The 25,179-nt window shown below is 40.9% G+C and overlaps 1 protein-coding gene across 1 annotated transcript in view; it reads left to right on the top strand.

Annotated features, from left to right (window-relative positions):
• The window catches only part of LOC140736797 (calponin-3-like), a 67,046-nt gene that overhangs the window by 28,600 nt on the left and 13,267 nt on the right, over positions 1 to 25,179 (top strand). The window contains exons 2-4 of the mRNA XM_073062727.1: positions 13,070 to 13,191; positions 22,549 to 22,615; positions 24,030 to 24,167. Coding sequence (XP_072918828.1) covers positions 13,070 to 13,191; positions 22,549 to 22,615; positions 24,030 to 24,167 — 327 coding nt within the window. The remainder of the gene's footprint in view (positions 1 to 13,069; positions 13,192 to 22,548; positions 22,616 to 24,029; positions 24,168 to 25,179) is intronic.

Here is a 25,179-nt window from a genome sequence, read left to right as displayed (position 1 = left end):
CCAAAATCCAGATTGGGTAATAAATCTATTTCTAAACACTTATAATGAGGAATTAACAGGAAAGGTGGAGGAAGAATTGATCTCGCTACAAAATGACTGAGTTGAAGGTGAGGATCAAAAAATCATATCAAGACTTCTGGTTGCAGTAAGAAATCTCTGAATGGTAACTTGCACTGTGGAAAAAGGTTGAGGGTTCTTTTCAACATCATATTGGGTGGAGCACACACAAAATGTTGGATGAAATGTCAACTCTACTTTTTCCTTGAATGCTGCCTGGCCTGCTGAGTTCCTCCAGCATTTTGTGTGTGTTGCTTGGATTTCCAGTATCTGCAGATTTTCTTTTGTCTGTCATATTGGGTGGAGCACAGTTTCAATGTAATCTCTCAACTTTTTAAGAAACAGACTGAAAATTACCGAACATGGGAACCTGACACTCCTTCAGCCTGATCTTGAGAAACTGATATCACTGCTCCAAGCCCATCCATCTCATTCAAAGGTGAAAGAGCAATGAAGCAGTAAATAGTTGGACTACTAGTGTACTGTATGCTCTAAAACTGATGAAAATTGTTTTAACTGTAATTAAATAAGAAATCATTTTATTCGTGGCTTAAATAAATTTGAATATTGCAATTATTATCACCGCTTTGAATCAGCACATCATTTCCTTTCACTGTGCATTGTAAATCAACATTTTTAAATAGTTTTTATATAATGGCCAGAAAGGGAGAAGGTGGTGCTGGAGATGGGTGCGTGAACCAAATGGATGGTAACCCAAAAAAGTTTGGAAAACACTGGTCTAGATGATAATCTAGTGCAAGAGTTTTCAACTTGGGGTCCACAGACCCCTTGGTTAATAGTAGGGGTCCGTAGCGCAAAAAATGATGGGAACCCTTGATTTACTGCCTTAAGCCTATGCATGCAGTTTGCCCAATCCACATTCATGTCGGAAGTTCCTCTTCTCAGACAAAACAACTCCTTGATTTGGTTTTGTAATGTCAACTAACCTTGAATTTAAAAAAAATCTGCAGATCCAGATGTTTATTAAATAAATAAATACATACCCACACAACATGAAACTTTGATCAACTGAATGAAGAGCTTTGTGGCTCCTCCTATAGACAGATTCCATCTTGCCTTTACTCTTTGTATTCTGGGTACTTGGCCGTGTAGAGGATCAGAGGATCCTGCTATTTCTTGCCAAATTTGCTCCTGATGTCCATGATATCTACACTAGGAAGACTGAAGGCAGCAGCAGGTTCTCATGTAAAATACACACTATCCTAACTTGGAAATGTATTGGCATTTCTTCACATTGTTTATAAAAGCTTCGGGAAAAAATACTGGCGGATACGGCCCAGTCCGTCATGGATAAAGTTCTCCCCACCATTGAGCACATCTTCTGTGAGCATTGTTGCAGGAAAACAGCATCCATCATCAGGCACTCCCACCACCCAGATCGTGCTCTCTTGCTGCTGCCATCAGAAAGAAGGTCCAAGAGCCTCGAGGCTCCACCACCAGGTTCAGGGACAATTATTACCCCTCAACCACAATCACGCTCTTGAACCAAAGGGAATAACGTATTTGCCCCATCACTGAAATGACACACAACCTTTTCCCATTCTTGTCTCCTATTCTCTATTTTTGCTTGTTTATTATTGCTATTATTTGTATTTGAACAATTTGTTTTTTGCACACTGGTTGACTGCCAGATTGGCATGGTCTTTCATTAATTCTATTGTGGCTATTTTATGAATTTATTGAGTATGCCCACTAGAACATGAATCACAGGGTTGTATATAATGACATATATGTACTTTGATAATAAATTTACTTTGAGCTTTGAAATATCTTCAGATAGATTGCAGTAGTTCAAAAAGATTACTCTTGTTATTGTCTTCGAGGACAATAAGGAGTGGGCAATAAAGTGCTATTATCTGCTTACACCATGTTGCCAACAAAAAGGCAGACTAGTTTCAACTTGTCTTGCCTGTGGTCTACTGCCCAAATTATGGATTTAGGTTCTCTTTCAGCGCAGGATGTTCAAATACCAATCCTAAACTGAAGAACTTAATTTGCAACCTGAATTTTTCTGTTGAAGTACAAGAATGTGGATATTTCTCCAGTGTTGGCCCACTTGTGGCTTGAATTTAATCAGCAACAAATAAATACACCTACAGACAAGAAAAACACCTACAAACGCAAGAAAATCTGCAGATGCTGGAAATCCAAGCAACTCACACAAATGCTGGAGGAACTCAGCAGGCCAGGCACGTGTATGGAAAAGTACAGTCGATGTTTCAGGCCCTTTGGCGTGAAAGAAATACATTTGTTACTTGCCTTGCAGTTTTACGTGCTCTGTGTTTCAGTTCTGAGTCTCTCATGAGAGTTGTTTTGTATGCCCTGTGGTCTTCAGTTTTCTGCATGAATATATTAGAGGTTGTTGTCCAATTTACTGAATAAAGATGAATGCTTGTCATTTTTAAAAAATTGATTGAGATACACTTCCCACTTCCCTCCGGGAGAAGGTTCAGGAGCATGAAGATTCGTACGGCCAGATTTGGGAACAGCTTCTTTCCAACTGTGATAAGACTGCTGAACAGATCCTGACCTGGATCTGGGCCATACCTTCCAAATATCTGGACCTGACTTGCACTACCTTACTTTCCCTTTTCTATTTTCTAATTATGATTTATAATTTAAATTTTTATTATATTTACTTCAATTTATACTTCAGGGAGCGCAAAGCGCAGAAACAAATATCACTGTGATGATTGTATGCTCTAGTATCAATTGTTTGGTGACAATAAAGTACAGAGTGGAATAGGCCCTTCTGGCTCTTTGAGCCATGCTGCTTAGCAATCCCCCAATTCAATCTTGGGACAATTTGCAATGACCAGTTAACCTACCTGCTGATATGTCTTTGGGCTGTGGGAGGAAACTGGAGCACCTGGAGGACAGCCATGCAGTCATGGATAGAACATTCCAACTTCTTGCAGGCAGTGGTGGTCTTGCATTTTTTAAAATACTTTCTGGGTATAGTTGCTGCTGTCAAGCTATCCCAAATATGTTCAAAAGTGAGTTGTACAGTCCTTTTCCAGTAAGAAACAAGTGGAAATATGATATAGTTTTGTAGGTTGGGGATATTGAGTGTCAAGAGCTTCCTTCAAATTTTGAAGAGAATAATTTTAAAATTGGCATTTTTCTATTCACACAAGGACCGTGTTTTAGAACTGGCTGAAGATTGAATATGTAGCAAGAAAGTACTTTTGAGGCTTCACAGTTGCATTTGTATGTAGAGAATTGTAGGTTAATGAGATATCTTTCTAATTGGCAAGGGGGGGGGGAAATCTTTTGGATTAAAGATAAGAAACCTTGCATGTCTTTGACTTTCATTGGCACTGATCTTATTTATTTGGTATGGGGACATCATTAGAAGATCCACATTTATTGTCTGACCCTAAGTGCCCTTCCTTTTGGATAAGTTCTCTCACCCTAATACTGAACTGATTCCACAACCTATGGACTCGCATTCAAGGATTCTACTACTCATGTTCTCTTTTGCTTAAACATTATTTGTTTTGCTTTCCTTTTTCATATCTGCACAATTTGTCTTTTGCATATAGGTTGTTTGTCTGTCCGTGTATGTAGTTTCTCACTGATTCTATTGTGTTTCTTTGCATCTTCTGTGAACCCCACAAGAAAATGAATTGCAAGCTCAAATTACATATGTCACCTTGCAATTCATTTTCTTCAGGGGATTCATGTGAGTGGCTTGCTGGGGCACTTGAGAGGTGCTGTCCTATATAGGTCAGGTGGGGTAAGGATAATAGTTTAATCTCTTGAAATTATGATACTGAATCAGTTACATTTTCATGGTAATCCATTGTCTCAGTGCCATAATGGACAATATTTACATCTAATATAAACCTGAAATATATATTGTGTTTTAAATCCCATGGCTGCTACAATGGGATTTGAGCTCTGGTCTTTGAATTGTTCGTCAAGGTGTTTGGGTTAATAATCTAGAAATTGAATGTTTTTAATGGATTTGCAGTTTCTAAAATGACATTCCCATTGTTAACAATATATACATTTGATAATGTTGCCCATTTCAAATATATTTTAGATACATTTTGTGTTGTTTCCTTGTGTACTTTTCTAAACCCACAGCTCATAAATCCTCAACAGATTTAACCTTGAAATGCATCAATATGCCCATCTATTTGATGTCGCTGCATCCTTTCCAGAAAGAACTTAATTTGTTCATCATACTGGTTTACAGTTTGCTTTATTTGTGTGAAATCTTAATCATCTGGTCAACTTGTATTAAGTCCTGAATATCTACTTTTGTGCATCTTTCTCAAAGGACCCATTGTCTTTTAAGTTATAGCTGGCAATCTGCAAGTACTATTTATCAGTTCAAGTGCTCTGTTTATCTTTCTATAATAGCAACAATTTGCCTGAGGGAATGCATCTTCCTCTTTGTCGTCATCATCGTGGCTATCCCTCAAGGTTGAGGACGATGGTCTTTGTTCCATTTCCACAGAGCGAAGACGCCGGTGCGTGTATTTCTTTAATGTGTACTTGATGTTGCACTCTAAGAAGCACATGATACTTCACAAATCAACCAACTGATTCCAATGGCATGGAAACCATGACAATCGGAGCTGATGGATTTGTTGCAGCCTTCATCCACCTTCACAGCTGTTGAGTTCGAAGTAACTTTGTTTGCGTGTTCCACCGTTGAGGTCTTGGTTGGATTGTTCTTCGTCAGGGACCTCACCCTCAACCTTACCGCCATGGGTGACCCTACCAGGAGCATAGCTCCAGATGGCATCACTCTTGGGATCTCATGACCACACAGGCTTCTCCACCACGACAAGGCAACAATCCTCGGAGAAGGCCTCTTTATAAATGAGAAATGGGACTGTGGTAACTAATTACATGTTTAAAAAACTTCTGATATCAAATGCTTAAAAAGAAGGCCTTGTTTCCCATAGGCACTAGATACACTGAAGAATAAAGTCTTTGATTCATGGTTTGCTCAGAATATTAAAACTAAACTTTTTCATTTTAAAATTCCATGTCTTCAATGAACGTTTGAAAACGTGCAGTTCAAGTGCGAATTGAAATGAACTTTAGCAGAATAGTCATAAGCACTTCAGATGCCATTTGAGTTGCTGTGGAGGACACAGTTGATGCTTTATGCTAACACTTTTCATCAGGACCGGTCCTGTTGAAGGGTCTTAGTTCAAAGCATCGACTGTTTATTCTCCTTCGTAGATGCTGCCTGACTTGCAGAGTTCTTCCAGCGTTTTGTGTGTGTTGCACAGTACCCAATTTGCTACCATTTGTCTGTAAAATGGTTGAAATTTAGAAGTTCATTTAGGAAGGTAATGTTCTATCTAAAATGTTTGTGGAGTCTACACCGAATCATCATTCCTCTTTGAGGCTTCAGCTTCAGTGGCTTTTCATCAGCAAATTTCTATGTGTCCTGTTTGCAATGATCAGTGAATTTGGTGCATTGTGGGTCTAATAGGATCCTTGTTCCGAATAAAGACAAACTTGCCATGGGTAAAAATGCTAGTGCATTTTATTTGGAACACTCCAGCCTGACCTGGGCACCTGTGACCAGCTCACCAACAGCATTTCCAGTTTTGGCTGAACCACCTTCATTGCATACAGACAGTCCCGAGTTACGAACGTCCGACTTACAAACAACTTGCACTTACGAACCAAGGAAGGAGAACGCCGTCTGCCTTTTAAAGTCGGATCACAATGCCGTCTGCCATTTTAAGTCATTGCTGTTGACACTGTGTTGAGTGTGTATCTTTGTATTTGGCTTAAATTTTTCTTAGCAAGATTCACCCTGGCCCCCTTTTCCAGTCAGCACCCGCCCCCACTTGTCCCATTTAACCTGTCTCAGTGTGGTGGACTTTAGGACCCAGCAGAGCGTGGGACCTGCCGCCCACAGTGTTTCTGTTCTGTTGACAGAAAATGATCACGTTTGAAAATAAAGTAATCGGAAAGAGGTGAAACGCCATCGGTCATTGGAAAAGTGTTAGGCTACAGTCGGTCAACGATCGGAACAATTTTAAAAGATAAAGTGAGAATAATGGAACATGTGAAAGGCCCTGCCCCGATGAAAGCTACAATTATTACTAAACAATGCAGTGGTTTACTTATTGGAATACATACATTTTTTAAGTGTTTTATATGCATAGAAAGGTAAAATATATACTAAGACAAATGTTTGACTAACTGACGCTAAATAATACTGGATGTACCTGTTCTGACTTGCGTACAAATCTATCTGACTTAAAGATGGACTCAGGAACAGAACTTGTCCGTAACCCGGGGACTGCCTGTACTGGGAAGTTCTTTATAATGCACATGCATAATAACACAGGGTCAAGTCTTGTTCGGAAATCTGGGCACAAAATTTCAGACTGCGGTGTTACACTGAGGAAACTATACTGCTGGATGTTTTGTTAAATCCATTTCCACTCCAGGTCGATACAAGAAATCTAACGGGGTGATCGAGCGTAGAGGAGGGTGTTTCCCTGCAGCATTAATTTCCCATTTACTTAATGATAAAAAATAAGTGATTAATATTGAGACCATGAGATGAAGAGTCCTTGAAATTGAGTCCAGAGGTTGTGGGAACAGTTCAGTGATGGGGCAATTGAAATTAACTGAGGTTATCCCCATTGGTCCAAGAGCCTGATGGTTGAGGGATAATCACTGTTCCTGAACCTGGTGGTGTGGGGCCTGAGGCTTTTGTACCACCTTTCTGATGGCAGCAGTGACGAGAGTCTGGCCTGGGTGGTGGGGATCCTTGATAGATACTGCTTTCCTGCAACAGTGCTCCATGTAGATATGCTGAGTGGTTGGGTAGGCTTTACCCATGATGGACTGGGCCGTATCCACTACATTTTGTACGATGTTCTCGTCAAAGGCATTGGCTTTTCCATTCCAGGCTGTGATGCAACCAGTTGTTATGCTGTCCACTACACATAGATTAAAGTCTGTCAAAGTTTTAGATATCACTAGACAATGGGGTGACCTGTTGTGCACCCTTTGAGAGAAGGGTAGTGCAGTCTGATGTGACCAGAATGAACATTACATTTTCCCGAATGCTATTGGTATCACTATGCTTCGGCAATTGAAGAAGAAAACCTCAGTTTATTAAAGAAGAATGATGCGTAGCGAGGCGAATATAACTCCTCCTCATTTAACGCAGGGCACTTTTGTTGGCATTTTTTCTAGTGATCTGCCCCCTTGTGCCTCTCATCATTCTGGAGATGTGCAGTCCTTTCATCTGCTGTCTCTTCATCTCTTCTGCTGTTTATTCTTTGATCTTGGAGACATGCATTTCTCAGCTCCTTTGTCTCTTCCTCTCTCTCCTCCTCCTGTGCCTTTTTTTGTCATTCTGGAGACGTGCAGCCCTTTCATCCCCATCTCTTCATCTCTTCTGCTTTTTGTAGTTTGTCTCTGATCCTGAAGGCATTCATTTCTCAGCTCCTTTGTCTCTTCCTCTCTCCTCCTCCTGTGCCAGTTGTTGTTATTCTGGGGACATGCATGCCTCTCCTCCTCTGTCTCCTCTCATTTTTTTTTTGTCGTGACTCTTTGATCCTGGAGTTGTGCGGCCCTGGCTTCATCCAATTCTTGTTCTTTCCCTCTCCTTGCTGCTTCCCGACGATGTGTGGCATCATCTCTTGACCATAATGTCCCCCTTTTCTTTCCACGTGGCATAATTAGGCTGACTATATTTTTTTTACCCTAATGCTGGATAGAAGATACAAAGCAGTAACACCAAAGTCTCCAGGATGCTGATTTCTCTTGATGATGTGGTTGGCATTCTGCTAAATGGAGGTGATATAGTCACCGCTGTCCTTCGACTGCAGCAAAGGGTTTGATGGGTGTCTCGAAGTACATCATTACAACAAGATTTAATTATCTCTTATGATGGGTGGCAGTTAAATCTGTCCCAATCCTGCACATGCTGATGGCGATTAGCAGAATGTGACTGCTCGAAATAGAGCTGCCCTGCCCTTTTGCTCTGGTTGGTGTTGCTGCTGTGAGCATCGTGAGTTGCTTCTGAGGCTAGCCGTATGCACGCGACGTGGTGTCACGTAGCGGTTTCCATCATGGCTAACGTCGGCTCTTGGGTGAAAGTGGGGCTGTTGATTTTGGCGAGTGAGCAATTTTATATGAATATATAAACCTGAACTTTACCTGCATTCTGTAAGTTAGCAAACACGAGGAAATCTGCAGATGCTGGAAATTCAAACAACACACACAAAATGCTGGTAGAACACAGCAGGCCAGGCAGCATCTATAGGGAGAAGCACTGTCGACGTTTCGGGCCGAGACCCTTCGTCAGGACTAACCGAAAGGAAAGATAGTAAGAGATTTGAAAGTAGTGGGGGGAGGGGGAAATGCGAAATGATAGGAGAAGACCAGAGGGGGTGGGATGAAGCTAAGAGCTGGAAAGGTGATTGGCGAAAGTGATACAGGGCTGGAGAAGGGAAAGGATCATGGGACGGGAGGCCTCAGGAGAAAGAAAGGATGGGGGGGGGAGCACCAGAGGGAGATGGAGAACAGGCAAACAACTAAATATGTCAGGGATGAGTAAGAAGGGGAGGAGGGGCATTATCATTTCGCATTTCCCCCTCCCCCCACTACTTTCAAATCTCTTACTATCTTTCCTTTTGGTTAGTCCTGACGAAGGGTCTCGGCCCGAAACGTCAACAGCGCTTCTGCCTATAGATGCTGCCTGGCCTGCTGTGTTCTACCAGCATTTTGTGTTCTGTAAGTTAGCGTATTTTAAGTCGAATTAGTAAAATATAGTGCCACAGTAATGCACTGTTTGCACTAATTGGAGGTGACAAACAGCATGAAGGTTTTAGTAGTATATAGATACTGAATTTCCACATTTTTAAGGCACTGCTGTTTGTTCTTCATAATTACGTTTATGTGCTGGGCACAGGACAGATCCTCTGACATGATGACACCGAGGAGTTAAAGGTGCTGACCCTCATCCTAAAGTCAATAGTTTTGCTGACATTGAGTAAAGAAGTCATAGCACCACCCAGCCAGATTTTCCATTTTCAATTATGACAAGAAATATACATACAAACAAGTAAATAAGTAGTGCAAAAATAATGAGGTGGTGGTCTTGGGTTCATTGTCTATTCAGACATCGGATGGCGGAGGGGAAGAAGCTGTTCCTGAAATGTTGACTGTGTTTTCGTGTTCCTGTACTTCATCCCTGATGGTAGTAATGAGAAGAGCACGTGTGAAAGAAACTCAAGTTGGAGGCACTGGTTACTGCCTGCATGTGGATTGAGGCCAAGGTCCAGATGTCATTATTTCATGTGTAACGATGCTTGAATGTAACTGGAAAAGGACAGGCTGATTCTGAGGTGTATTGAAGGATCAGCAAAATATGTTCAGAAGACAAGAATAGCATGGTAGGGGGAAAAGGAGAAGAAGTGAAAAGAAATTGGGAGAACTGCTACATGAGTAATATTAACATGCAGTTCTGGGGTGTTCTGAGAGGAGGCTAGATACTTGTGTGCAAGTACAAAGATCCGTAGCTGGTCTTGAATATTTAGCATGTGTCCACTGACCTGGGAGTTTTTGGGAATTGCAAGACTGGAGCTTTTAAATGTCAATCATTCAGCACAGAACCGCGCCTTTTGGCCCACTGAACTTTGGCCTGTTGATCATCAAGTACTCATTTTCTCTAATCCTGCTTCATCTTCCCCATGTTCCCATCAACCTGCCCTTGGTACTGCTACTGATCTACATGCTAGAAATCAATTACGGTAGTTATCTAGAAGTAGTGTGCATGGTTGCATAGTGGCTGCTTTCACGCTTTACGATGGCAGTGATCGGAACTCAATTCCTGATACTGTCTGTAAGAAGGAGTTTGTCTGTTCTCCCTGTGAACATGTGGGTTTCTTCCGGGTCTTCCAGTTTCCTCCCACGTTCCAAAGATGAAAGCTGTGGGCATGTTATGAGGGCAACACAGTCCTCAGCTCCTGTGTGGATGCAAACAATGCACTTCACTGTATGTTTTGGTGTGTGTGTGTGACAAGTAAAGCAAAACTTCTCTCGCAAATCTTTATCAAACTTAGTGTTTTAAGGATGTGAGAGGAAACTGATCTGAAATGTCAGAGGAAGCCCATGAGGTCACATGAAGACAATGCAAACTCCATGGAAAGAGCAGTGGGGCCCAGGATTGAACCCAAGGTGCTGGAGCTGCAAGGCAGCAGTGCTGCCAGTCCAGTATTACCGGGGACCAATTGATGTGAAGAGTATAAAGGAATTGTGGTTTGAAAATGAACCTTGCAACTGCAAACTGAGACTTGTCTTCCAGTCTGCGTGGTGAATTGATTCCAGTCAATTACTCATTGCTTAAGTGTCCAAGCATTCACTATTGATGTCTAGTTTAAACCTCCACCTTGACAATGGGAACATTGGCATATTCCTTCAGCTTACTTAAAGCTCATGAGATTTTTTTCCCCTTTAATAATTCTGGTTTAGGAAGACAGCTGTTTAATCATTTTCAACACAATCTGTCAGAAGACTCTTTATGCAGTCTGTATAATAATCCTGCTATCAAAGGGAAATTTGGAGTGCTTGACTACTAGTCACCCATTGTTAACTGTTCTCTAGCAGCATACAAAGATTTCCCCTTTTCAACAAACGTATGTCATTTAAAACTATAAAATAAGATCGCAAGAATTAGGCTACTTGGCCCATTTGAGTCTGCTCCACCATTAAATCTGGCTGATTTATTATCTTCCTCAACCCTATTTTCTTGCCTTCTTGCCGTAACCTCACAGCCTTTGACCAATTGAGGACAAGTTATTTGAAGATCGAGGTGATAGAATGGGCAAAGAATATTACTGTATCAAGCAGCAGTGATTCTGCATGCCTCTGGCATTTGCATTAGTGAGATAAGGCACCTGAAAGAAATTATAACCATGCTGAACACTCAGACTCTTCTGAATCTACTGAGAATAGAGAAACTGATGGGAGTATCCCCTCCCAGACCAACACGGCACCACAGTAGTGTAGCAGTTTATGGAAAATGGTATCAAGATGTGTATTATTTTCACGTTGTTGCTAAATAATTTGCAGTTCAGTATGATCTAGTCTTCAGCTTCCTTCTATACCAGGGGTTCCCAATTTTTTTTGTGACATAAACTAATGCCATTAAGGAAGGGGTCCTTGGAATTCCTGCTCTAAATTCACATAATCCAATATTTAAGTGAGGTTTCTTCAAATAAATTGCTCCTTTGTTAAAGTTCATATCAAGTTGCACAGTGCTCAGTGCACATTAGTTTCACTGTGGTTGTTTTTTCACTCAAGACTATAAGTAGGCAAGAGTCTCTTGTCCTGATGTGCAGAGATTTGACATCATGCAAATTCTCCCGTACATCTTTACAGCATTTTCCAAGCTGGGCGTAATAATGTTTCATGGTATTCATTAATGACAGCATGTTTTCCACCTTATGGCATGTTAGCAATTATTCAATGAAGTGAAGCAATTGTCTGTTGAGTGAGGTGGTATGGATTACAACAGAAAACAAATGTTCTGACTTGCCAAGAAGTCAACTTGCAGTCATTTCTTAAGAAAAGAACCCTTGCGTAACCTGGGAACTGCGAGTATCCGGTTTTTACTCGAGTCATTACACGCATCCTTTTTCTGAATCACTATGTTCTCATAGCTTTGCAATATTGAATGCATAAATGTTTATTTTAATAAGCTGGTCACTGATCTGTGTCCTCTTTACAGATGTTATGCATCACGTCAGCTAAAATAAAATTCAAAAGCAGCTGGAAGCTAAGAGAAGAATTGAGGTCTTCATACTAGATCTTAAGTTTGTTTAATTAATACAAATAAAATTCACTCAAGAATGTACGGATTGGTCTTGTTTAGTAAGGGTGCAGTCTGTTGAACAATATCGCGACATATCCAAGACTAAATCTGGGTACAAAACAGTAATTTGCTTTCGCTCAGACTGCCTTGTCTGTTGTTTCTTCTTTGTATTTTTGACTTTTACAGTTTTATGTATTTAATTGACTTATCACTTATTGTCCTCCTGTGCTTTTTTTATTTCTGTCTTGTGTATGTGCGTAATTAAAATATACCATTTATATATACATTATTAAATATTATATTTAAATTAAATAAGCAGTGCAAAAAAGTGAGGTAGTGTTATTGGGTTCAGTGTCCATTCATAAATCTGATGGTGTAGGGGAAGAAGCTGTTTCTAAAAAGTTGAGTGTGTGTGTTCAGGCTCCTGTCTGATATCAATGAGAAGAAGGCATGCCCTGGGTGACAGGATCTTTAATGAAGCCTTTTCTCTTAACAGACATTTCCTGAGCTGCTGATTTCCAAATTTTCTGTTTTATATTTTGACTAGAATGAGCCCTGTATAAATCAAGACCGGCAGAGAATTTTCTTCTGGATAATATCTGCTCTTTGTATTGTAAGCATTAAAACCAGCATCCACCAGGACCATTTAAGCTGCACAGCAGTTGTGTTAATCATGGGCTGCACTATTATCAGAGCAGGGTCTAGACAGTGATCTAGTCAATTTAGCATGAGAAAGATTGGCAAAAGACCTAGCCATGCATCAATTTGTTTGGAATTTAACCCACATTTGTATCTTTCTCTTTCACCCCCCTCCTCCCACTAACAACACTCACTTGGAAATGGAAGATTCAGTAAACTTAAGATCATGAATGCCAGCGTTCCTCAGACACGAGCTAACATTTGTCCACCGAACTTTGGATTCTTTTCAGCGCTTTAATCATCAAACCCAGACCAATTGTATATCCCCTGAAATGGCTTTACAAGTTGGTCTTGACATTCTTTCACCATGAGTTAAGGAATGAAGGTAATAAAATGAAATTCTCTGTAGGATGAGGTCTGAAGTATTGCGGAAAGCTCATTTTTCAGGATGTGGGATGACAAAATCATCACTCTCAGTGCACTTAATGTGTAGATGTGATTGTGTGTGTAAATCATATTTTGGTTTCCTTCCAGATCCTTCAAAAGTATGACCCCCAGAAAGAGGAGGAATTACGAATCTGGATTGAAGAAGTTACAGGCAGACGCTTGGGTGAGAACTTTCAAATCAGCCTTAAGGATGGTGTCATTCTTTGCATGTAAGTAGCTGATCACTCTAAGTCTTGAGGATTAGGTCTTGCTGCTCTGTTGAGATTTGGTGATAGGTACTCCCTATCATTTTCTCTTCCATCTTGTTAATGTTTTTCAGTCTGGCTTCCCCTGAAAATAGCACAGCAGTTTCCAAGAGAATCTTTGCCTTCACTGAACATGCTCTTATACAAATTATGACTCTTTATGACCTTGATGTCTGAAGTCCTTTCTAGTCATAAAGTGAAGCTACTGTTATAGGTGTGCCTCTTGTTGGCTTGCCTCCATTTGCTGTTTATTTTCCACTGTAACCACCACTACTTTCCTGTTCCGAAAAAGCAGATTGTTTGCGAGCTTATGAAATGGTGCAGTTGTGGATCCGCTGTATTACATTCCATTTGTTCTTGTGTACAAAACAATAAGAACTAAACCTTGATAGTAAATCACTGCGAAGCTGTCAGGATGTAAGAGGATGGTCTCCAGACTAGAAGGCACAGTGCTAAAGATGTGAACCAGGGTGCCATAACAGAAACAAGCTAACGCGTAGTTAAAGACATTGGTGCCACTAGTTTTGATAGAAGTGTTGAAATTTAGAGTGCACCTTGATTTAACTTATCACAGGATATAAAATTAAAATGCCAGAGACTTTAGGGACAATAAAATAGCTGGGTTAAAATTAGAGATGTGGTTGATAAGGTTGAGAACCAGCAGGCAGAAAAAGCTGTGGCAGGCAGAAATCAGGCCACGAAACAAATGGAATTCTCTAATGGTAAAGAGTTGTGGCATGAAGTTTGAGGTATCTTGATGGGTTAAAAGCTCTAATGCATGGGAGGGCAATAGAACTTTGAGAGAAGGATGAAGGATGTACTTAAGTAAAGCAAGGAAGTACTTTGAGTTATCTGGAAAGCCCAAGGGACACCTGAGCTATCTCCTGTGGTTATGTTCCAGCCAGCTGATATCATATGGGAGGATTTATATTGATGGGAATAGGAGGAGATTGCATTCTTCGAGTCACTACAAAACTATATTCAATCATTTATGAAGATGAATATGGTATTTTTAATCAATGAGATTGGTTGTGTTCATCTTCATAAATCCTTTTACTAAAGTGGTCACTGAGATTGAACTTGGGTGACATGGAGATTTGAAACCCTTTTAGATTGTGTTTAGGTCTTGAATGTGGTGTCTTGTCTGTATTCCATGAATTACAGTGAAATACCTGCTCAGTTCATCTGTTTTATGTATTAGTTGTAGGATAAATGCTGACGAAGTTGCCGTGGAATTTGCACATCTTGGGAATTTTTAAGTCAAACCACGAATTGGGCAGGGCCTCTATGTGATGAATCTGCTGCAGCACTGAAATTAAGACTAACATCGTGCTGGGGTCTTTGGAGTAGAACTTGAGCCCATATGTTTACAACCCGAGACACATGATCCATCTTTCAGCATCTCCCTGAAATCTTCATTGCAGAAGCAAGTCTGCAGCCAATTATGTTTACTGTGTGATTATAAGAAATGATTAGATACAGTAAGGCCTATGGGACCAGATAACATCCTAGCTGCAGTGCTGTAGACCAGAATTAGGCTTGCCTCTAATCAACAGTAGGGAGGAGCAGAGGGATCTTAGGGTTCACATCATTAGATCCCTCAAAGTTTGATAAGGCAGTTAAGGAGGTGTATGATGTATTTGCCTTCAATTTGTTGGGGGACTGTGTTCAGGAGTTGGGAGGTATTATTGCAGCTCTGTAAGACTGATTAGACCACACTTGGAGTATTTTGTTCAATTCTGGTTGCCTCATTATAGAAAGCATGTCTCGTGTGGAAAGGTTGAGTGAGCTTAGGGCTTTTCTTTCTGGAGAGGAGGAGAATTAGAGATGTCTTGATAGAGAAGTACAAAATGATAAGAGGCATAGATCAAGCTGGAAATGGCCAATACGAGGGAGCAAAACTTTAAGGTGTTGGGAGGAAAGTATAGGGGGACGTTAGGGGTAGATTTATTTTACACAGTGATAGGTGTGTGGAATGCACCGCAAGGAATGGTGGGAGCGGCAGAATCATTAGACTTTAGATAGGCTCATGGATAAAAGAAAAATGGAGAGCTATGTGGAAATGAAATGCTAGATTGATCTTTGTGTAGGTTAAAGGGTCGGCACTACTGTACATTGAATTGAAGGCTCTGTACTGTTCTATGGTAATTGGATGCAGCAAATCTGATGAGATCAATCATCATCCCAGCTGCTGTGCTGAAGACCTGCACTCCAGAACTGGCCATGCCTCTAGCCAAGTTGTTCCAATACAGTCTCTGTTCTGGAACTGGGGTGGAAATCGTCGTGTCTGTGCACAATTACATATATATTAAATAATAGCATGCATGTGGGAGATGGCGTTAACTGGTATATTCACATTGCAGTGAGAGAGATCAATGTGCAAGTGTAGACAACAGCAGATGTGCAGAGAACAGATCAATATGCAGTGCAAAGGGGGTAGGGGCCATTGCTCTAAAAGAAATAGACCCATGCATTACAATTCCTCCCGTTTTAGGTTAATGCACCATAAAACTGTATATGTACAAAACATTCAATTTCCCTTTCATAAACGCTATTCCAAATAAACGTGCTTTCACAATAACAGTCCATAACTAACTTCACAGTTCTAAAGGTTCATTTTGTTTTTGGGTGGTGTTCGGTTTCTTTCAGGATAGCACCTCTAAACCTGTGGAGTGGCATCAGGTTTGGTAGGATTCTTGTCTAAGACAACTTTCTTGGTTTCCGGTGTCATGTGGCTGTCACTGACATCATCACTGAGAGGCAAGTCCAGTGACTGTAATGCATCCATCTTGTTGGATGCAATTGACTCAAGTGTGTTCTCCGATTGAGCATCCAGTATCTGGTCCACATGAAGTGTCCATGTCTGATCTCCAACATTGACTGTATACATGGTCTACCTACCAGATGTCCACTTGCCTTCTCGGTAATCACGCGCTAGGACTTCCTGTCCAATCTCAAAACTCCCTGCTGCTTCACTTGGCAACTGGCTGAACTGTTTATTCTGCACTTTCCTCTGTAGATCTTGTTTTAGAAGGCTTATCCAAGATCTCAGATTCCTGTTCATGAACAGCATTGCAGGTGTTTGATTTGTCGTCGTGTGAACAGAGCTCACATAAAGGAATTTGTCTACCTGGTGCTGTACAGAAATGTCCTCCTTGTCCATTGCTTTTAAGTTACAGGGAAAGGTTGAACAAGTTAGGTCTTTATTCTTTGGAGTGTAGAAGGTTGAGGGGGGACTTGATAGAGGTATTTAAAATTATGAGGGGGATAGATGGAGTTGACGTGGATAGGCTTTTTCCATTGAGAGTAGCGGAGATTCAAACAAGAGGACATGAGTTGAGAGTTAAGGGGCAAAAGTTTAGGGGTTACACGAGGGGGAACTTCCTTACTCAGAGAGTGGTAGCTGTGTGGAATGAGCTTCCAGTAGAAATGATAGAGGCAGGTTTGATTTTGTCATTTAAAAAAAAAAATTGGATAGGTATATTGGCAGGAAAGGAATGGAGGGTTATGGGCTGAGTGCAGGTAGGTGGGACTCAGTGAGAGTAAGCGTTCGGCATGGACTAGAAGTGCCGAGACAGCCTGTTTCCGTGCTGTAATTGTTATATGGTTTAATGGATGACTTGAAAGTTTGGATAAATCTTTTAGCTAACCCATTTGTTGATGGGTGGTGAGGAACTGACTTGAAATGTCTCATGCCATTTTTTTCCTTCATGAACAGTCAGAATTCTTCTGACATGTATTGTGATCTGTTGTCATTCAGAATTTGCTTTGGCAGGTAATTTCTGGCGAAGATGGTCCTCAGAGTGGAGATAAACTTTGAGGTGGTAGACTTCATTGGTGTAACATCCAACCACTTTGAGCATTCACAACAATCCGAAACATGGAGTCCATAAATGGCCCAGCAAAGTCAATATGTACTCTTTGCCATGGTGATGTTGGCCACTCCCGTAGGTGTAACACTGCCTTTGGGGGTGCATTTTGAACCTTTTGGCAAAGTCTTCAATGTATTTATCTAATCCCTTCTCAAACACCTGATTAGCATTAAGCCACTGTGACAGTCTCTGGTTAGTGCTAGCATTTGGGCTTCTGTTGCCTGTTGAAGTCACACTGAGTGCTTTGATGGAGAGCCAGTTTAGCTGGATTTTTCTCAAGTATTCATGTCCACCAGTTTTCAATGCATAAAGCTCTAACTGTTGTGTTTGATCCCCATACGTCACATTTACTTACAGTTTGCCCTTGGAAGACTCATTTTTTCACCTGTGCAAGTCTTTCACTGAGGCCTTCTCTAATGGTATCTTAGAAAACAGTCTGTTTGATCAGCCTCTGGAATTGTGGACAAACTGACCCTGTGTCCAGCTCCTCTTTACACCGGACACCGGTTGTGATCCAGATAATTTTGTGATCTGTTTCTAGGCATAGCAGTTCATCTTTGTCACACTGCCTGATTCTGTTTCACATCTAGTAACTTTATGCATTTGCTTAGTTTTGTGTTTGGGACTTCTCACTCAGTTGTGCTTTCTGCCTGCTTTGCACATGCACTCTGAGGCCTTGCCTGGGACACTTTCTGCAGACTTTTTTGTTGAACCAACAGTCATCTGCATCATGGGAGCATTTGCCACATTGATAACATCTTTGGCTCATTGCACCATTTTGTGTATTTCATATTCTAGCCTCCTTTTCTGTAGCTCTGGTGCATCCTTTGCTGCAGTCTCTGATATTGCAATGGTCAATGCCCATTCTAAGGTTAGGTCTCCTGCTAGTAGCTTCACTGGAGTGCTTTGACTCTACATGCCACATTACAAACCTGTGCCTTAATGCATCAGAAAGTCCATTTCTAAAGTCACTGTACCGTGACTTTATTGTGCAGTTCTGCAATGTATTCAGAAATGCTTTCATCTTTTGACCGGTTCCTTTTGTAAAATCTAATTCTCTCATCTATTACCAGTGGTTTAGGGCTTAAGTGACTTTGTAAAATTGTAACAATTTCATCTAATGTCTTGCTTGCTTGCTGGCTTTGCAGGGGTTTCTAAATTGCGTAAGATACTGTACATTCTTGCACCTATTAAGCTCTTCCACATTGTTTGCATTACAATACGGTTTCATCCTCTCGATATAAGACTCCCAGCCTTCATTAGCGCTGTCAAATTCATCAACTTTCCAAACTGAAGCCATCACCTCGTTATTTCCATTTTAAATTCAGCACGCCTTTCACTGTGTCCTATGCTGTACGTGAGCCTTTGTTAGTGTCTGTGACAGTTTTCTTAAGCTGTTTAACCCTCATTGCTTTGTCCCGTAACTGCCAGTGCAGTTCCTGATATTTTCTGGCATTCAGGTTCGTACTCATCACCACTTTGTTGTGTCTGTGCACAAACTACATCAATTCAATAAAAGCTTGCATGCAGAAGATGGGTTTAACTGGTGTATTCATATTGCAGCGGGAGCAGTGAACACGCGTAAACAAAAGATCAATATGTGGTGCTGGGGGGCAGAAATTCTTTTGCGTCAGGGCAGTAGTTGACAAAGTATGGCAGAAAGTAGTCCCTGTTTAAATATGAAGTCTTTGAGCATCAAAGGAAGGTCAGTTTAAATACACATTCCACACAAAGGAGCTCTCCCAGTCCCAGGCATCACTGTAGGACGACTTCAGTGCACCAGCCATGATCAGCAACTTCTTCAATGATCAACTTTCCATCACAGGTTGTCATAAATGTGAAAATTGTACAATGATCAGGTCCATTCACATCTCCACAGCAAAGAAGGCAACCTGTGCTTGCATGCAGCATGACCTAGGTGACCATTCCTGATAGTAATATTCTTGCCACAAAACCAGGCAATGGCCTTCTTCAACAAGAGGCTCTGTCCACCTTTTGATACTTAGAGATTCCTTTCCTGTTACTTTCAACATCCTTGGGATGGATCATCGTTGACTCAGTGGCCCAGCCACAGTCTCTGGGTATGAGAGAGTTACAGGTTGAATATCCTGCAGCAAGTAATTTGGCTCCAGACCCTCTGCCCCCACCCCCTCCAATGTTTTTTTTTCACCAACTGCAAAGTACCATTGATGACTTTGATGGAATACATTCCATGCTTGCAAAATTGTATGTCAAACAGCTTAAGCTCGACCCCATTCAGGATAGACTAGCCTCTGACTGGCATTGCATCCATCACTAAACACTTGAACACAAGAGATTCTGTAGATGCTGGAAATGCAGAGCAACACAACCAAGATGCTGGGGGATCTCCCAGCATCTCCCAGCATCCAGCATCTCTGTTATTTCTCTCCATAGATGCTGCCTCACTTGCTGAGTTCCTCCAGAATTGTGTGTGTGTTACATGACACTTCATTCCCTTAATCAGTCTTACGGTGGGGGGGGGGGGGGGGGGTGGATGAATGGCCTACCTCAGCCATTCTGATAACCTCTCCCAAACCCATAACCACTACCACAAAGAAGTGAGCACTTTTTCCAACTTCTCCACTCTCCTCACATGGCAATTCTGTATGGTTCCCTGCCAACACCTCTGGGGATGGGCAGTATACAAGTTATGGTTGTGCTTTAGGAATATTTATGCTAGTTTCTGAATGTAGAGGTGTAGCACAATTAGATCTAACTGGTACTATATAGAAAGTGAATGACATTCGAAGCAAGGGGAGACTTTATTCGTGTTTGTTGTGTATAATTTTGGTAAACCCATCACAGAGGGTGCAGAAGAGGTTCATGATGCTGCCTGGATTAGAGAGTGAGTAATAAGAAGAGGTTGAACAAACTTGGCTTCTTCCGAAGGCTGACGGGCACTGTTAGAAGTTTATAAGACAGAAGCATAGATTAGGTAGATGGTCTTTTCCCAGGATGGAAATCTCAAATACTAAAGGACATCACTTTTAAGGTGAGGAGGGGTGAGATTTTATTTTAAACATAGAGGTAGGTGCTTGGAATTCCCTACCAGGAAAGCAGACGTGTTAGTAGCATTTAAACAAACAGGTGAACATGTAGGCAATGGAAGGATGTGCAGACAGAAGACAGAAGGTTTAGTTTAATTTGGTCTCATGGTCGACACAGATATTGTGGGCCGAAGGCCTGTTCCATTGTATCTAGTATTAAAAATGAAGAAAAAGTGCCAGGTATTCAAACTAAAATAACATCATGCAGCATTTACATGCTCACTAAAATTCCTGTTTAATGTATGGCTGTTTAAATGCTAATCAAGTAATCCACGTGAAACATTATGACCTGTTTCTGTCTCTACTAACTCTTGCTGGTAGACTGAAACTAGCCTTGGTTAGTCGCTTGTCAAGGGCTCATGTCAAAAGGTAAGTATGTTGTTGGAATTTATTTTGCAATAGGAAGATGATTGTCTGGGGTTAATTGAGAAGCAAATATTGACAAATAAAAGCACCTCTTAATCGTATATTGACAAAGCACCCCCCAAAAGAACAGTTTTGTACATTTAGACAGTTGGGGAGGGGGGGGGGGGAGAGGGAGGATTAAATTTGACCGTATTCTTAATTAAGTTTGACGACTAAAATTTGAGATTCCACAGCCCTCTTGTGGATATCCCTGACTGTGCATCTCTGAACATCAATCAGTATTTCATCCATAAATTTTAGCTTGTGTTGTGGTAACTCACTATTCTGATGTAGTATTGGACTCTCTCAATGTTTTTTATGGCATTCCTCTGTCATTTAGCCAGTTGGAACTTCTGATTTGTATGGTAGAGTTAATTCCAACTCTTGGGATTTTGTCATTTCCTGTCATAAAAGGCATATTGAATGTCAGCTGTGGCTTCACTGGGACTATGGTAATCGGCTCACCCAGCCTTTTGAACTCGTGGGTTAAAATTTTGTTGCAGAGCCTAAAGTACAAGTTCAATCACAGACATAACAATATAGTAAAAATACTGCAAATTTAGAGATTTCAGCGTTTGGATGAGATGTTACAGTGACCCAAATTGTTCTCTCTGGTGGAACCACTTGGCTTACCCTGGCCAATTTTTAACCCTCACTCAGCATCACCAGATGAGTTTTTTTTTCTGTTACATGTACATCGAAACATATCAAATCAGCAAAGATTGTTCTGGGCAGCCGCAAATGTCGCCATGCTTCCAGTGCCAACGTAGCATGTCTAGAAGTCACTTACCCTAACTGTAAGTCTTTGAAATATGGGAAGAAATCGGAACTCCTGGAGGAAACCCACACAGTGATAGGAAGAATGTACAAATTCCTAGCCATGTGCTAACCACTCCTCCAGCATGCAGCCCCAGGTGCCAGGACAGTAGATTTTGTACTTTGCTTTTTATGAGCCTTGTCATGCAAAAAAAGTCATTGCACGTTCTACATTAAGATGTTTTCACGAAAAGTCCAAGTGGGTGCAAGGTGCCTTAGGATGTTATGGCAAAGATCTGGAAGACGGTGAAAAACTTGGCCAAGTTCCATTGCAGAAATTCAGATGAAAAATTTGCTCCCCCACAAAGGATTTTGTGCAGAGATTGCCTTGGGCTGCTGTCTCAAATGGATTTTTGCCAGTAAGCCCACAGCTGGTTACTGTAAGAGTTTATTGTCCGCACGGTTGACCTGAGCTCTGTTCAGTGTGGCCAAAGAAACCATTACAGCTTTCAGATTTATTGATGGTTCATTTCCCTTGTTTGAAACTATATGAATCTGTATCTGTTTTTATGAGCAAGTAAAAATTCAAGATGACATTTTAGTATTCTAAAATAACTGCTTACGAATTGAGTAATCTCAGCTTATGGAGGTTGGATGGCAACTTTTGCAATCGCTTCTTTCAGCTATTTTTTTCTGCAGTATGTTTGTTAACTGAAGTAGCAAGATGTGTAAAGCAGGAACTTTGAGACTTGGAGTTTTCATTCCATAGGGAGTTTATATAAATAAGGGCTGGATGGCCAGTCTTCTACAAACAGCCAAGCTTGTGGTTGGTCCAGATGTATCTTTTGAAAGATGCCTAAAAGTTGCAGCCATGGTTTAAAGTAAAGATCTAGTTTTAATAGATGTTGTTTAGTATTTTGTTTGGTAGAAAATGCCAATCCACTGGTGTCACAAAAAAGTAAAAATATCTACCAGCTTTTAAAGTTGATCAATGCCAATATTTAATCTAATGTGTTTTAAGGGTTGCAGTGACCTCTGTTCTTCAGCTTCCTACAGAACAATGTTTCAGGACGTAATAAGTAATGTTCAGTTGCTAGGAATGTTATTTCAATATGTAAAATGGGCTTAATGGGCCTTTGAAGTTATCGTTAAAAAGTCTTGGGACCATTTGTTTTAGTGCATCGGAACTATATTAAATCGTGTGTTAATTTTCTTTTCAGACTCATGAACAAGCTGCAACCTGATTCTATCAAGAAAATCAATGAATCCAAATTAAACTGGCACCAGGTAAGAAGACTTGACAGAGGAGTGTAAGTTATTACGACTAGTACAGATAGGGTGGATTCTCAATACTTTTCTCCTGGTGGGGGTGATTAAAACTGAAGGCATGGGCTTAAGGTGAGAGGAGGGAAGATTTGAGAGAAGAGTCTTTTATTACAGAATGGTTGATATCTGGGATTAAGGGCCAGGGGAGCTGGTAGATTCAGATACAGTGACTGCTTTTAAAAGACATGCAAGTGCTCGAATGGTCCAGGCATAAAAAGATGCAGACCTAATGTGTGTAAATGCAGTAGTGCGGGTGGATAGGAAGGCAGCATGAGTGTGGTGGGCCAAACAGCCTGTTCCTTTCTATAAATTTTTATGTTGAATTGGCTTTCAATAATCAGTGTTAACTCCTAAATGGAAATGTCAGACATCAGCAATAAAATGTGAAATGCTGAACACTTGGTGGGTTTAGGTAACATTAGTAGAGAGAGAGAGAGAGAAAACACAGTTAATATTTTCAAGTTGAAGACCCTGTAAATCACCATTCTCCCTTGTTCTTAACTGGACTCAAGCATTGAGTATTTCCTCTCACCACTGCTGCTGCCTGACCTGCTGAGTGTTTATTTAGAGCGGGGGTTCCCAACCCTTTTCATGCCATGGGCCCCTACCATTAACTGAGGGGTCCACAGACCCCTGGTTTACAGCATCTTTGTACTGATTAATAGAGTGTGTTCAGATGCATTTAGTGACTTGCCTATTATCGATCTACAAGACTGTACAATGTGTATGTGATGGGGCACCTCGGAAAGAACACAATTACCGTGGCAATTTCATATTGCAATTGGCTCTAATGTTGGTGGTTCAATAGCCTACTAGTAATTGTGGTAACAGTGCTACATGACCAGAATCCCAGAACCTTTCTCAAAAACTGCCCCATTTTTGATAATGCATTTAAAAAAAAAAAAAATTGTTTCACTTCTAACTCTTGAGATATTATTGTTAAACCACGACTAGGCTTTTTTTAGCTCTCGGCTTGTGAAGCACGTTGGGCTCACTGTATGTTTGACCCTGGATGTCAGTCCGGTGCTGCCGGCTTTTAAGTTGTTACCCTCTGAAGTTGGGCGATTTTTTTTTGGACTTCTCGCTTTGGCAATCATCGGGTTCTTGATTAGTAAGGGCATCAAAGATTATGGGGAGGAGGCGGGAGAATAGGGTTGAGAGGGATAACAAATGGCCATGATTGAATGGGGGGAGCGGACTTGATGGGCTGAATGGTCCAATTCTATTCCTGTCTTGTGGTCTTGTAGGATAGACTCTGCTCATTTGGTGTATGTATAGTTCACTTCCCATTTAAAGGATAAGGGAGAGGAATTCGCCTCTTGATAAACTGCAGTTCATTCAGACATAATTTATTGTACACTTTTTCTGTCTTCAGCTGGAGAATATCAGTAACTTTATTAAAGCCATGCAGATTTATGGGATGAAGCCACATGACATTTTTGAAGCGAATGACCTGTTTGAAAATGGGAATCTGACTCAAGTGCAGACGACACTTTTGGCCCTTGCCAGCCTGGTAAGTTTGAATCTCGTCCCCATAATCCCATAGTTGTTCATGGGTGCCAATAATAAACTCACATAGCTTGTTGGTACCCTGTTCACATGCACTTCTATTATGCACCTTGATACATGTCTGAGCCTGCTTTGAGTTGGCAATGGTACTTGTCTCATGTCAAATTGGGAGTTGAAGAACTACTCCAGGATTCCATTATATTCGGCCTTGTCCAAGATGTTGCATTAAATTTTCACATCTTTGAGCTGGGGTGTCATCATTGATGTGATCAGCTCTTCTGGCCGGTGCTTATCCCTCAACCAGCATCAGGAAAATGAGTGTGGGATTTTGGTTTTTGGTCTTATTAACAATGCTTTCAAAAATAAAGTAATTCACTTTGTTAAATAGAGGGTTAAGGTGAATGATGATCCTGTGTATTGTACAATGTCCAGACGGAAGTGTTACACAGCCTATCAGATTTTAATTAACTGCTCTGCAAAAGCTTTTGCAGTCTCAGAGGTTTATGAGCCGCCTGTGCAAGAAGCCAGAAATGCACTGATGTTAACACTGTAGATTCTCTGACACAACCTTTTACATACCAGTCTTTACACGGGTAAAACTGCTACTACTATATTTCCTTCAATACTCTTCCCAAGGGACACAAACTTTACAAGTGATTCAGCCCCACCCCCTGAAATTGAGAATGCTGTGGAGAATATTTTTATTGTCTTTTATTTATGAACTGTAATCTTTCCCATGCTTTATACAGCATGATCTTGTAAAATATATTTCTGAATATAGGAACCTCCCAAGTTCTGAAATGTTTTTGCAAGTTTATGCTGTATAACAGGAGTTTCAAGAGTAACAAGATTAATCTATAAACAAAAGATAGTAGAACAATGCTGTCTCTCCACAGTATTCTGGTTTTCAGGAGGAGGGGCTAAATCAGTTATAATAGCTTATAAAACTTGTATCTTTTGGGGGGAAAAGTTATTAGGAGGATATAAGAACTTATTAAGAAGCATTGACAGAAATT

This window comes from Hemitrygon akajei, chromosome 12 (assembly GCF_048418815.1).
Source record: "Hemitrygon akajei chromosome 12, sHemAka1.3, whole genome shotgun sequence".
NCBI classification, from domain to species: Eukaryota; Metazoa; Chordata; class Chondrichthyes; order Myliobatiformes; family Dasyatidae; genus Hemitrygon; species Hemitrygon akajei.
This window is presented reverse-complemented; position numbering and strand designations above follow the sequence as displayed.